This window comes from Catharus ustulatus, chromosome 3, assembly GCF_009819885.2.
Source record: "Catharus ustulatus isolate bCatUst1 chromosome 3, bCatUst1.pri.v2, whole genome shotgun sequence".
Classification (NCBI taxonomy): Eukaryota; Metazoa; Chordata; class Aves; order Passeriformes; family Turdidae; genus Catharus; species Catharus ustulatus.
In genome coordinates, this window is record NC_046223.1 from 56,777,295 (window position 1) to 56,790,972 (window position 13,678).

The window sequence follows — 13,678 nt, forward strand, 5'->3', positions numbered from 1 at the left end:
GCTGGAGGAAGGATGGGGTGTGAAAAGAACAATGCTCTGCCTGGTTTCAATGGATGGCCCATTAGCAGAATATCTCCCGCTGAGATAAGGATCACTGCCCCCACCCTCAACAGGTGGTGATAGAACAGATACCTTTTATCACAGTCTGTATTGTAACATGCGGCTTATAATCAGGTGCGGCTTATATATGGACAAAGAATGAAAAGCTGCTAACACCTGGTGATGTGGCTTATACTCGGTGCGGCTTATAATCGTGAAATTACTGTATTTGGAAATGCTGAGCTCTACACTGACCAGCACAAGATGATACATCTTCTAAATTACCTTTCCCAAAAATGAATGCTATTTCAATAATAAATTCCAATTCAAATATGTAAGACAGCTATTCACTTCCTCACATAGAGGCAGTGCACCTTGTTGAGCTGTTATAATTTTCTATAAAGCAGTATTTACTTCAATCTTTCAAAACTGTTATAAACAGTATCTTATAATAAACAAGCTAAAGGCTACAAAAATAGGTGGCTTTAACCTCTCAGGTATTATTACCCTTTACTGTTTACTGCTCAGCCACCATCCACCCAAACCATCATTCCTTGCTAATACTGCCTCCTGGATCTCAGCTCCGCCACTCTTCTTGGGGCACATCTTTTGTGCCTTCATTTTAAATGGGAACCAGAACACTCTCTGCCAACCCTCAAAACCATCAACAGCAAACACATTAACAAAGGTGCCAAGCCTCACCTTCCACACGTCGTTTAGTAAATTAAACATGCGCATTTCTGAATGTCAAAGCATCAGCCACCCACTCATATAACCAAAGACAGGAGAAAAGAACAGCCTCATGCAATCAAAAACTGCACCCAGTAAAACCAGCTAAGCTATGTAGGCAAACTCTGACAAAAAGAAGTGGAAACAAAATGGTAAGTTGTTGTATATCCATAGTAGTCACCTTTGTACAAATGTCAGCTCACTTCCCAATAGCCTAACAACAGAAACAGCAGGCTATTACAAGAAATACGCATTTCTGGTAGGGATAAATCTGATAGAGAGGGTCACAGTGACAATGCACTCATTTCTTCTTATTTCCTCCAAATGTTAACAATTCATTTTAAATTATATTAATAAAAATGTCTCCTTTTGATCAGTACATATGGTAAGAAGAGGTAGTATATATATACATATATATATATATACAATACTAGTACAGCAGTAACTGGACATTGTGTTTTTGCCTTAAGGAGTATGTACCCCAAAATATAGAAAGAGTTCCTGAACAAGGTTAATAAAATTACCCACCTAACTACTGCTGTTGTCAGTGGTCCCTGAGACATACTGCAGAAAAGCAGTTCCAAAGAAGTGAAGAAATGGAAGAATTAGAAATACACGTGCAACTTCTGCAAAGTTGTGAACAGGAATAAGGACTAATATTGTTCTGAACTTTTTCCAAAAGTTTTTTGTTTTTGAACTTGCAAAGCCAAGCTCACTGAACTCTAGATGCACATACGAACAGCCAATTATGCACCTCTGCCCCAGGCCTCACAATGGAGTTACACCAGTGGCTGCTGGGGCCATAAGCGTGGGATATAACCAAAGCTGAAGGAGCCACTCAGGATGAATTTTTTGGTGGCTGTCCAGAGGTAAAATGTTGAACCAATTTTACAGACAAGAAAATAAAAGACCTCTTCCTAAGTGAAAAAACATTGTTATGAGAGCAACTTAAGTACCATAAAGTATTTTTAAACCTGCCTTATCACAAAATTTTTGTTCTGAATGGTTTTTTTCCTGTAAGAAAGCCATCTGGTTTACCAGACTCCACTTCTACATCGGTCACAGGAAAGAAGACTGTTAGTCATAGAACGGTTTGGGTTGGAAGAGAATTTAAAGGTCATCTAGTTCCAACCTCCCTGCTATGGTCAGGGACACTTTCCACTAGCCCAGGTTGCTCTAAGTCCCATTCAACTTGGCCTGGAATACTTCCAAGGATGGGGCATGACTCAAATAGTGGCAAATCCAAACAAGACTTGTTAAGATAATTTCAAGTACTCTGTCAAAGACTGTAGCCCCGGGTATAATCTTGGTAAGCAGGTGACAATCAAAGGATCTGAAGTTATAAGAGTTCAGAAGGGCATTTGTTTTAAACTGCAAAATGACTCGCGGCTCTCTAAATGAATAGTAAGTAGGATCAATAGTTGTAACTATCCAGTTACAACGCCAGAGAGGCTGTAGAAACTGGAGATCTATGCAACTGCTCCAGGTTCACAAGGATCTGATCCAGATCACAGCTTAAGAACAAATTTAAAGTCTATGTATCTAAGACTGAAAACCTATCAACATCTGTCCTATACTATTTCACTAAAGAAATTAGGTTCTTGAGCAAGACATGCAACAAAATAAAATCAAACCCTAACATTTTGGGCCTTTAACACATACTTGCATGAGCATGTCTTTACAAGGCCAGAAGTCAAAGTTCTGTGGCCGATGAAAACCAAAGGTCAGATCAGTCTTTGAAAGTGTGATATTAAAACTGCAAATATTTATTCTGCACACATGGAGATATTTAACCAGGTGAACATCAATTTAATATTTACTGTATCTTGAAGATAAAAGGACTTTCTCTCCCTACGCTTTAAAAAAACCATTGAGAGCCAGCAAAGTTCAACTCTTGTTGGGAAGCAACAAAGTAAAATATTTCACTGATACAGCTCCTAATGATCCTGACAGTAAACAGGAAACTAACAAATTCTTACATATTTTGATGCATCTTAAGGGAATTCATATAAATATTCATGCTTTTTTTTGAGAAACACTACAGGATTATACAGCAAAATAAAATCACATCCACCCCACAGGTTAAGACTGAAAAACAGAAACAACTTTTCAGATGTATGAATGTCTGCTTGCAGATGCACATATCACTTTTTTTTCTGACAAAAGACAAAAGTAAACCAGAAGTTTGCATCTCAATTTGCTACAATAAAATTTACAAGTATCAGACCATAAATGGGGTAACAGATAAACAAAAAAGAAGAAAGTTTTAAACTTATCACAGCTGCAGAGTCCTTCAAACAGCAGAGGATATGAAAGAAGGTCATACTCTTTTTTATGACTAGTAAAATATGGTGACAGAGAAAACAGATACAGGTTTTGTCATTGTTACAGCAGCTAGGAAATAAAACCCCTGCAGACGTTTCAGGTGCTTTGGCCTACATGAAACATCCAGCAGAATCCAAGAAAAATATATTGACAGGGAGTAGCTTATGTGTCTTTTCACCGTTCTTTAACATAACTTCTAGTATGTATTTGCACTCATCAAAGCCCTGCCTGCTTATTTTATAAAGCATCCCTTTTTTCCCCACTTTCCCCAGTTATTCAGCATCAATCTCTATTTAGCATCTATATGAGGCATACCATTTAACTTTTTTTAGCATCAACTGGCATCCTTTCATGAAAAACCCGCCTCGCTGACTTAGAATATGCCATTTAAATAAAGTAGTCTGAAATAAAATATTTAATTTAGCCTTCTATACTTTACCCCCATACTCCAATACCCGGAGTGTAAAATGTGGGTCATTTCCAAGGGTCACATTTCTGAAATTGCAGACCAATGAATTATTCCTCACTGACTCTTAAAATATACCCTCCAAAGAATTATCATGATAAAGCTGGCCAAACTAACATGAAGTGCAAATGAAGTACAGAGACAATAGCGTTACTAGTAAACTATTAGTGTCTGCTATGTCCCTCCCACTGATCAATTTTAGAATGAACCCAAAAGCAGCAACAGCCACTTTATGTATCATCTTACTTGACTCTCAAAAGCATTATGCACACCAAAAGCTCAGCGTAGTTTATGATGAACTATGCAAAGACAACCACTTTCATTGTCAATAACACCAACCTAGCAATGCTGAAGAAGTTTTAATTGACTCTCACACCCTAGAAGAGAAAAGGCATAGGAACCCACATCACTCCTTAAACAAACAGTAATCACTACCTTAACCTTACAGCACTTCCCACTTTAAGATGTCAGATATTCCAAGTCCCCGTGATGAGACTCAATCTCTTATACATTAAAGTATCAGCATCCAACTGTAAAGACAAGAGAAACTGAGCTGTTCATACAGGACATGCTCAAGTGAACAAGGCATTTCTGAAAGGAATCAGAAGACACATGACCTTCTTGTTCCCAAGTTTCAAGGAACCAGTTTTGCCTTATTCTATTTTACCTTTTTTAAATATACAATTGTCCTTTACTCAACTGCCTCTCCAATGTCATAATATGCAGCTGAAATTTGTAGCACTGGATGATAACAATTATTTGTGTATTGGATTCAACAAGGTAAATTCTAAATCTACATATGCTATCTAGCTCTCCTGAGTTGGCTTTACCATTACTAACCTTCTAAATGGCTGTAAATCAAAGATGCAACAATCAGTCTCAGCAACTCAAATGAAAACAATATTCAATTATTTGACCAAAGCATGCATAGCTTATGCAGGAGATATTTTTGCTTTGTTTTTAAAGAGAATGAATGAAAAATCATGAACAGAAACACTTGATGAAGCTCATACATGCAGAGATGTGTACCTGTGAGTAAAGACATTGATAAACTTTAAAGTATTAGAAATGCTATGTTCAATTGAACCAGATCAGTGACTTACTATTGCAGTTTTTAAAGAAATTAATATCTAAGTTGAATTTGTTCTGTCTTTTCAAGATTCCTATTATTTAATTCTTACAGATGCAGTTAATATAGCTAAACAAAGCATAACGCATAACTTCAAATATTCAGTTTGTGTTGTACTTAAAAATGAATTTGCGATCTCCATTCCCCCTAAAATAAACTACAATCCTGTGACTATGTGACTGTAAAACGATTTACATTTATTCTGCATGTTAATATGGAAATAAATTTTAAAATAATTAAATGTGTTTTAGAATTAAAACATCCATCAGTCTTCTTTATCCACGCAGTCTTCACATTATAAAGTGAAAAATAATTTGGTTTGCCACAGCAAAAAGGACAAGAAAGACAAGTACCTGCAAGAAAACTTCATGGAGTATAGCACTCAAAACCAACTTCAAGTACAGCACCTGAAAGCAATGTGACAATGGCCAGCTAGAATTGATGACAACAGCAAGACTTTAACACTGAGCTGACTATGTAACAAATACTGAATTTTAATTACACAGATCTGCAATTGAGTCATGGTCATCTGAGCACTGGAACTGTGAGGGTACACATGCTTGCCTCTAGCCCATTCCAACTCTTTTTTAACAAAATACATTTTACAGAACATATAGAGGAATTTGAAACACTTGAGGCATTTTCTTCTGTCAAGACCTCTTGAATCTGATTTTGTACTTTTCTGAAAAAATTCAGGGCCTGAATGGAGGTCTGGAGAAAAATGGCTCTGCAGTGGTAAGCCTTCATGGTGCCAGCTGTAGAAATAAACTCTAGTACAAAACACTGGCAATTACCTCAACACTATAGTAAGTGAGTTGTATATTATTCCAATTTTCAGTTGTCAAGCAGTTTTAATCAAATAGGAAAATGTCAACCATTACATGAAAACAATACTGAGCATATTTTATTTAGGAATTTAGGAGTCTGACTATTTCTGAGCTTTAAATTTATCCTTCCAAAGACTTGAAATGTTAGGGCTAATTTTACACATACAACTAGGTGCAGCACAGACAGTACTATGTATCATCACTAGGCATTGAACAGCTTTCCACAACAGCTAACATTATTTCCAGTAGTTACTGTTCAAATAAACTTGAAATTCTTCTTTCTAATCAAATTAATGACAAGTCTATTCTAAGCACTTAAATCCTGATAGCCATATAGGATAGTTACAATACAAGATATTGCTCAGCTCACATACAATTCTGAGTTAATTATACTCCCTAGTTGGATAGCTGTCTTTATTTTAGCTTCACTGCACAATCCAAACACAACTCCTTCCTTTAAAAAACCAAACAGAAAAAAACAACTCCAGAAGTACCCAACTGGAACACCTGAGTGTCTAAATGTATTAGAATGTTCCTTCTAAAGTGTCATCTGGTTTTCACCAGTAAGTTACGTAAACTGTTGTAAAATTATTAACTGAACGCAAACTGCATAAGAGAAAGTATTGTAAAAGTTTTTTATACAATTTATTCTGTCCCATCTGTTGCTAAATTTAATTTACATCTATTTTAAGCCAAAAAACTCTAAAACAGGACTCAGACGTCAGCTCTAGAGTTTAACACAACCTTAAAACATAATATAAACAAAGAATGGGATTTTACAAGTGAAGTACCAGTATTTTGTAAATTAATCAAAACCATTTAGGAACAGCAATATATAGACTCATACACTTTAGCGAATTCAAATATCTAGTAATTGTTTCACAGTTCTAAATTGCAAAGTGTGTGTAGGTAAGTTGAACCAAGAAAATGACAGTTAAAGTCCAGTTCTGCACAGAGATGTTAAGAGTGGCAAGCAATGACACTTGGGATTCTTCAACTGTAGTAAGTCTGATACCATTTACTTCCAGGATCAGGGATTGTTTGGTCATCTTTAAAACCTCCTCATCATTGTAGCCCAGCATTCAAATACAGATAGAGGTTAAATCAGAGATGCTGTCTATTTATATCATAGTAGATAAGTTGGTTAAAATGACACTGTGTCAGATCCTCTGTGTCTTCTTTTCCAACAACCTACTGTCTACCATTTTTTAAGCATTTAGAAAATTCAAGGCATAACCTAAAGTTCTCCTCCTCAGCATGGCTGCCACCTTAAGTCCCAGACTCATTTTTACAGTACTTACACCCAAGCGCTTAGCAAGTCAGTCAGAAGCTGTTTTTCAACATGGAGAGGAAGAATTCTGTTCCTACTGATAAGTATACAGAAGGAAAATGTTCTGAACAACTTATGTTCTTCTGTTCTTGTGACCAGATTCTTCCTTTTCCCTACATAACAATATAGCACATGTGCCAATCGAAAAATAAAATAGGAATAAAAGTTTATAGTGCTTATTTCTCTTGTAGTGGCCACAACGTGATTTTTCCTACTTAAGAATTCAAATTGCATGAAGTGCAACACCTAGAATTGCACATCATTTACAGCTGCACAACTGCTGCCGAGTAACTGGAGAGTACCTGCTCATTTTAAAAATCTATCTTACTGTGCTTGTAGAAACAACAACATGGTTGCCACACTGTTCCACCACAGGTCAAATGAAACGGCGTTACTGAAAACCATTAAAACCGTACTACATCCCTGCTGGGGCTAGTGACAGGGCAACTTGGAGCTTCAGTATGTGAGCAGTCTGTAGAACTATACATTGTAACAAGAGCTGATACTTTCTAAGGTCAATATAAGTTAAAAACTACTTTGTAAAATGTGGGACTTCGTAAAAAAACACATGTATTTGTTTTTCTTGCTCGTACATTAACTTCAAAATACAAATTATACTCTCACAATGAGTGCAACAAAGCAGAGTTGCCACAAGAACCATCTACCAATAAAATAAACATTAGCTCTCAGCACAAAAGAGAAGCCAGGTGCAGTACGAACGCCTCAGCCTATATATATGCATGTGTTCTTCGGTGCCATAGCCCGCTCTCTGCACAGTGCTTCAATGCAGGATCTGAGCTCTATGCAGCATGTAGGGAATGCCTGCTTCCATCCTGACCACTGCGAATATACTACTCTTAAACACGGAGACGAACCTCCAGTGCCTTTGTATTCCTTTCCCCAAATTTAAAGCTTAGCTGCACGAGGTGTTAAAAGCGCGCACTGGCGGGGTTCTGATACACATGTAATTAGCGAGGAGGAAGAGGGTGGAAGGAGAGACGAGGGAAGGCGCGGAAGGGCACAGTCCCCATGCCAGGCGAGCCTGGACTCCCCTGCCGCCCAGCGCAGCCTCCTCAGCCGCTTCGTGAAGTTGGCCGGGCATCATATGCCCCACCGCAGGCCAGGCGCCAGGAAGAGACCTCTTTCTCCTCCTCTTCCTCGGCCTTCCTCACGCGTCCTCCTCTTCCTCCAGCCCGCCGCCAGATCTATTCTTCCCCTTCAGCCGCCCCCAGCCTCACGGCGGAAGAAGCTGGGGGGGAGGGGGACGTCTCCATTACCCTCTCCACCCTCCCGCTTCCCAGGGACGGCGACAACGGCCCTTTCCCGCCCGACGCGGGGGGGAGCGCCGCACCGGCCTGCGGCAGCACCCCCGCATCCCCGGGCCCCCCGGAGCTACCCCAGTTCCCGCAGCCTCCCTGCTGCAGGGGGGGCAGGGAAGGCGCCGGGCCCGGGGGCCCCGCCCGCTCCCCGGCCCCGAGGAGGGGAGGCCGCCGGCAGGGTTACACACCTCGCTGTTAAAGGCTTTCACAGCCTCCATGTCGCGGCGGAGGCGGGAGCCGGGCGGCTTCTCTCCGCTGATGGCGGCCGGGCCGGACCGGGCCGGGCGGGGGCAAGTCTCGGTCCGTGCGTGCGTGCGCTCCTCGCTCAGGGGCCGCCCGGCCTCCTCTCCATGGCGGGTGGCGCAGGGGGCGGGCGCGGGGGGACGCGGGCCCCGCTCGTTTCCGTCTCCTCCTCGCCCCGCTTCCCGCCCGGCGGCGCCGGCGTTCCCTTCCCTCCCTCCTTCCCTCCCTTCCGCGCTGGGCTCCGGGCGGCTGCGCCGGCAGGAGATGGAGGAACAACGCGCGGCGGCTGCGGCGCGGGCGCCAATATGGCGGACACGCGGGGGCTCCTCGCAGCGCAGCGCCGGAGCGGCGCAGGCGGCTACAGCGCCCCCTGCCGGGCAGCGCCCGCACGCACGGGCGCTGCCGGGATGGCGGCGCCGCGTCCGCCCCGCCCGCTCTGCTCCGCTCCTCCTCCTCCTGGAGCGGGCGGGAAGGAAAGGGTTACGGGAACGAGGTGCTAAGCGCTGCTGCGTTTCGTCACCGGCAGGCAAAGCCCGGGGTTCTTGGGACATCGTTTCCGGATCCTCGGACCGTTCGCCTTCTCATGCCCGGCCCGCTGAGCCTCCCTCTCCCCGCAGCAAGGCCCGCCGGCGAGACTGGGAACGGCACGCAGGCTTGGAAAAAGGCAAACGGGAAAAACAATCAGCGAGGCGTAGGAGGGCAAAAAAAAATTTCATAACTCGATAAGCTCACAAGCGATCTGTACTATTCATCAAGAGGAAAGGAGAAAACCCAGACAATCGTAATGCAAATCAGTCAAAAGCTCCAGTGCACTTACTGCATGAATATTACAACTCAATTCCACACCAAAAAGTCTCCAAACTCATCACCAGGCGCTAAGGCATTTCTATTTGACTACCCAGGGCATACTGCCAGGTTAAGTTGCAGGTAGGGTGCCCTTCCCCGTGTCCCCAGCACCATGCCACACCGGCAGAGCACTTCTCTCTCCCTGGAGCACAATCACCTTGCTTAGCTGAGAAATCCCAACAGGAGCAGCTCTGTCAAACAGGAGGACTTATGCCAGGGCATAGATTCTTTTGTTCCCCCAAACACAAAACTACCATGTCTCACCTTAGCCAGGAAGAGCCTGAAGGATCTCAGTAGCACTGACGATGAAAACTTCGGTTTGTTTTCAGTTGCTGCTTTTCCCTGCTTGGTTATGTCTTTTCAATTCTACTGATACAGTAGAGATATGACAATATTGTTTCAATAAACAAGCCCAACATTGGAGGGAAACCTGGAATCCTACAGACCCATTCTTATGAAAATAAGAGAGATTACTAAATAAAATTCCTTTATAAAAGGAAGTTTCTCCTGTCTTACCCTCAATAGGCATACTTAAGGAAAAAGCCCATCTCTAGCAACCACCCCTGCTGCAGTATCAGGCCACCAAGAGGGTCAGAAAACAAGAGCAAATATCCTGTTAGGATGAGAGAACGTCCAATGCCTGCAAAGTAAAATGACTGAATGAGGCTCAGTGACATTTGGTTGTTTTAAAACAACGGAATAAAGTTCTTGCAGACCTCCCACACAGCAGGAGGTCAAGAGGTCTTCACTTAAAGCAGGGGAGGTTCTGACACAACCCAAGAAAAGCCTTTTTGGTTTTGAAGATGGCCAAGCAGTGGAGTAGGTTTTCCAGACAGGCTGTGCAGTCTCTAGCCCTTTATGAAATTCCAGGGGATAAAGACCTTAGTAAGCTACTCAGAGCTCACAGCCTGAGGTAAGTCTCTGCTTCGAGACAGAGACTGGACTAGACAAGCTCCCCAGGTCCCTTCTAATCTGAGCAGCACTGATACTCTATGAACTGCAGAGTTCAGTGCAACCTTCTGGCAGTCCCTCTTCACAGATGATTCAGGAGAAGCACACTATGCTTACCAGGAGGGACAAGGCCTCTCTTTCTTTTTTGGATTTCATTTGGGGTTTTTAAATTTTTTTTTCCTGTGGAAATTAAGAGTGAATAAAATATGAAGAGACAACTTTGTTCAAATTATTGTGAAGGCTTTACAGGGTACTCATTGTACTACAAGAGTAACTGCTGTAACTACTTATCTTGTACTCCTCTGGAAAGCTTACTGATGTACTGCAGTTGCAAACAGTCCTCCAGGATCTGGTGATTTCCCTCTTAGGTGAAATTGAAGCAAGCCTAGTTTTCCCTGGTAAAATGGATGGAATGTCACACTGCAGAAACTTTGTTTAAAAAGTTTTGAAATTGGCTTTAAAGTGATTAGAAACTCCCACTCAGTAGCTTTTCAGGAATATTTTTTTTTCCAGAAGCATAGAAGTTATTCCAATAAAGGGGAAACCAAAAGAGGGCTAGGATTTACACATGCAAAACGCCTTGACCTCAAAAGCAGAGGCTGAATTTGAAACTAAAGAGTTCTCCCCTCCCCACATTTTCAGCCTGCTTTCTGTTGGTTTGTAATAGACATTTAAATAAATATTTTTGCCAGTTAAAATGTTGAGGTAACAAAGCTTTTTAACAGTCCTTTTAAATTCCAGCAGTAGAAAGAAGAAGAGCAACACAGTACATTCCTGATCTCAAAAGGAGCCAGCTGTCATCTGAGAATGAGAAACAGGCTACAGAATGAATACTGTAAAACGTCTTGGATTATATTTATATGGTCTCATTAAGAAAATATACAAACAGTGTACCATCAAAACAGTATTAGTGCAGAAACACTAGGTCATTTTGGGGCAAGGTGGCCTTGTCCCACAAGGCTCTCCAGTTCAGTGACTTAGCATTGCTCCTGACATGCCAAAGGCAGGAGATTTCTCATTGTGCTGCACAGCAGAGTAAGCATCAGCTTCCTGCACAACACAAGCTTTCTGCAGTTCCGGTGCTCTGCACAACTGATCAAACTCATAACAGAAAGATTAGTTTTACAGATGAAATCCCACTTGCTTTCCAACGTGTCAATGAATTCTATGTGGGATTTGCAGTGATGGGACACACTTCCTGTGTGGATGCAAACACCTAGGTTCACAATTCTGAGAGAAAAGCAGGATGGAATACATCATCTTTAGTCTCCTGTTCTTCCCCCCCCCACCCCCCCCCAAATAAAAGAAAGGTAAAATAGGTATGCTCGCTTTTTTCCTACTTCAGACGAGTCCAAATAGAGACACAACAGATCAAATAAGTTTCATACTGGCAAATGCCCTTAAGAAGGCTGTCATCCAAGTAAGCAGTTCCCTGTTTCCTCTCAGCAGAGAAAACTACATGCAAGTGTCTGGAGGGAGAACTGGTGTTCCAATCGGCAGAGAACAGAGGAAAATAGATCTGTTATTAGTAACTTGTAGCTTCAGGTAAGAGGATGTCACTCAGTTTTCCTCATACTAACTCCACTATTCTTTCGAATGCATAGCTACAAGTCATCCTCCATGTACCCTGCCAATTTCTACTGAACTTTTCAGTGCATTTTCAAGGATGATACATTTTTTTATTGAACTTTAACTCATTTCTCTCCTCTGTCTCCTTCGCTAGCTCTGCCTCATCTTTCTCCTTCATTTGCATTTTCAGCCCTTTTAACCCCTGTAACTGTTTCAAAAGTTTAAACTTTAACCAAAAAAAAAAAGTATGGAAATAAATTTTCTGTTGCACTTTGGAAAAATTTCATATAGATGTATGTTCACATAAGGAGTGCCTTTTCAAGTTTTAAAAATTTCAGAGTTTGAAAGAGAACTTTTGGCTTATTTTTAACTACATTTTACTGATGTTAGTCTGATATTTTGGAACTCCAGTTAGTTTAACTAAGCAGTTCCTTCTGGTCGAGCTTGACTGACTCTTGCCCTTACCAAGCATGATGGTGTCAGACTCTCTTAGCACAACACCACAGAAACAACCTCAAAACAATTTTATTGAAAAAAAGCAATTGGAGCTTTAATTTACAGGCCAGCTACTTCTCTCAGAGGCACACTCTATAAATCTCTGTTGACTTCAAAGCAAACTGCTTTAATCAGGAAAGGAGAACAAAGTCTTGGAAATTACCTTCAAGTAACATTTCTCAGACTTGCCCATAGGAGGTTTGGATAACCTAATGTGCTGGCAGTACAAGTTACACCAACCGTGGCATTTCTAAAAAACTTAGCCAGAAAGCATTTACTAATGTTTTTAATGTTTTTTTGTTCTGTGTAGGGTTCTAATCCTGAAGCTTGAACTTTGTGGCATCCTGTTTATTGATTGTAGTGTACAATTACAAGGTAGAACAACCATTGTTTCCTACAGCTGCATAGTTACATTTAGTTCTGCTCCTAACAAGACAATTCTTTTAAAATAAAGGTCAGACAATGCTTTTACAGTAACAATTATACCATGCTTGCATAATTTTAATGTAACAGCAGAACTACAAGGATCGAAAACCCAAATTATTTTACCTTGCAAATACCCTAGAAAGCATAAGAAATGTTTTACAGTAAATTCCAGCGACAAACACATCCACTTAAGGGAAGCTGAAATTAAGAAAAAAAATTATTTTTTTAATAGATATGTCTATAAAAACATATGCACTGAAACTGCCTTGAAGAATTCAATCCCAGCACTAAAAATCTAAAACTTTCTAAAACATACTTAAATAATTCCAGGATGATTAATTAATAAATTTCAGACATTATAAACAGCAGAAGACTCTCTATTTGGAGTACTGCTGTTTGTAGAGAAATAAGCAAATGTTGGGTCAAAAACCTGAAGTAGGAACATTAGACATGATCAACTGAGAACAATTTCACTTTTTTAAAATAAAAAAAAAAAGATGTTTACCAGTTGGCTTTTTACGTACAGCCTAACAGCCACGAGGGCAGACCTTAACCAGCAATTTGGATAATTCCTTCACATACTGTTACTTTTTCTCTCCTGCCAATACAGCTCAAATTTCTAACTTGCAACAATAAGGCTGCAAAAGCAGTTATTTCTCCTTTCTGCTAACTCAGGATAACTAAACTGAGCACAACACACTAAGAGTAATTCCCATAACGTCTCTTTACTGTCTCTAGCAAATAACGTAGGGAAGTGAGCAATTTTGGTTCAAGGTTTTTTAAATTTCCTTTGAGCTCAACAATCACATTCATTATCTTAAAAATCTGCAAAGACTTGAAATCACAATTTTAGCCAATGCTTAAGATCACTTTTTTTTATCAAAAGTAAGACTATGCAATGCCACAATAAAGACAATAAACCAGTAGGCAAATCTCCTTTGTTACAGGTATATATGGAACTGGACACCTTTTTCTGCAGTGGTT

The 13,678-nt window shown here is 40.9% G+C and overlaps 1 protein-coding gene across 4 annotated transcripts in view; it reads right to left on the reverse strand.

The window, feature by feature from the left end:
- Nucleotides 1-8,735, reverse strand: part of SCAF8 (SR-related CTD associated factor 8) — a 150,949-nt gene extending 142,214 nt beyond the window's left edge. For all 4 annotated transcript variants that reach the window (XM_033055703.1, XM_033055702.1, XM_033055704.1 and 1 more), the window contains exon 1: nucleotides 8,353-8,735. In XM_033055703.1, coding sequence (XP_032911594.1) covers nucleotides 8,353-8,382 — 30 coding nt within the window. In that variant the 5' untranslated portion in view covers nucleotides 8,383-8,735. The remainder of the gene's footprint in view (nucleotides 1-8,352) is intronic.
- Nucleotides 8,736-13,678: the final 4,943 nt, after the last annotated feature.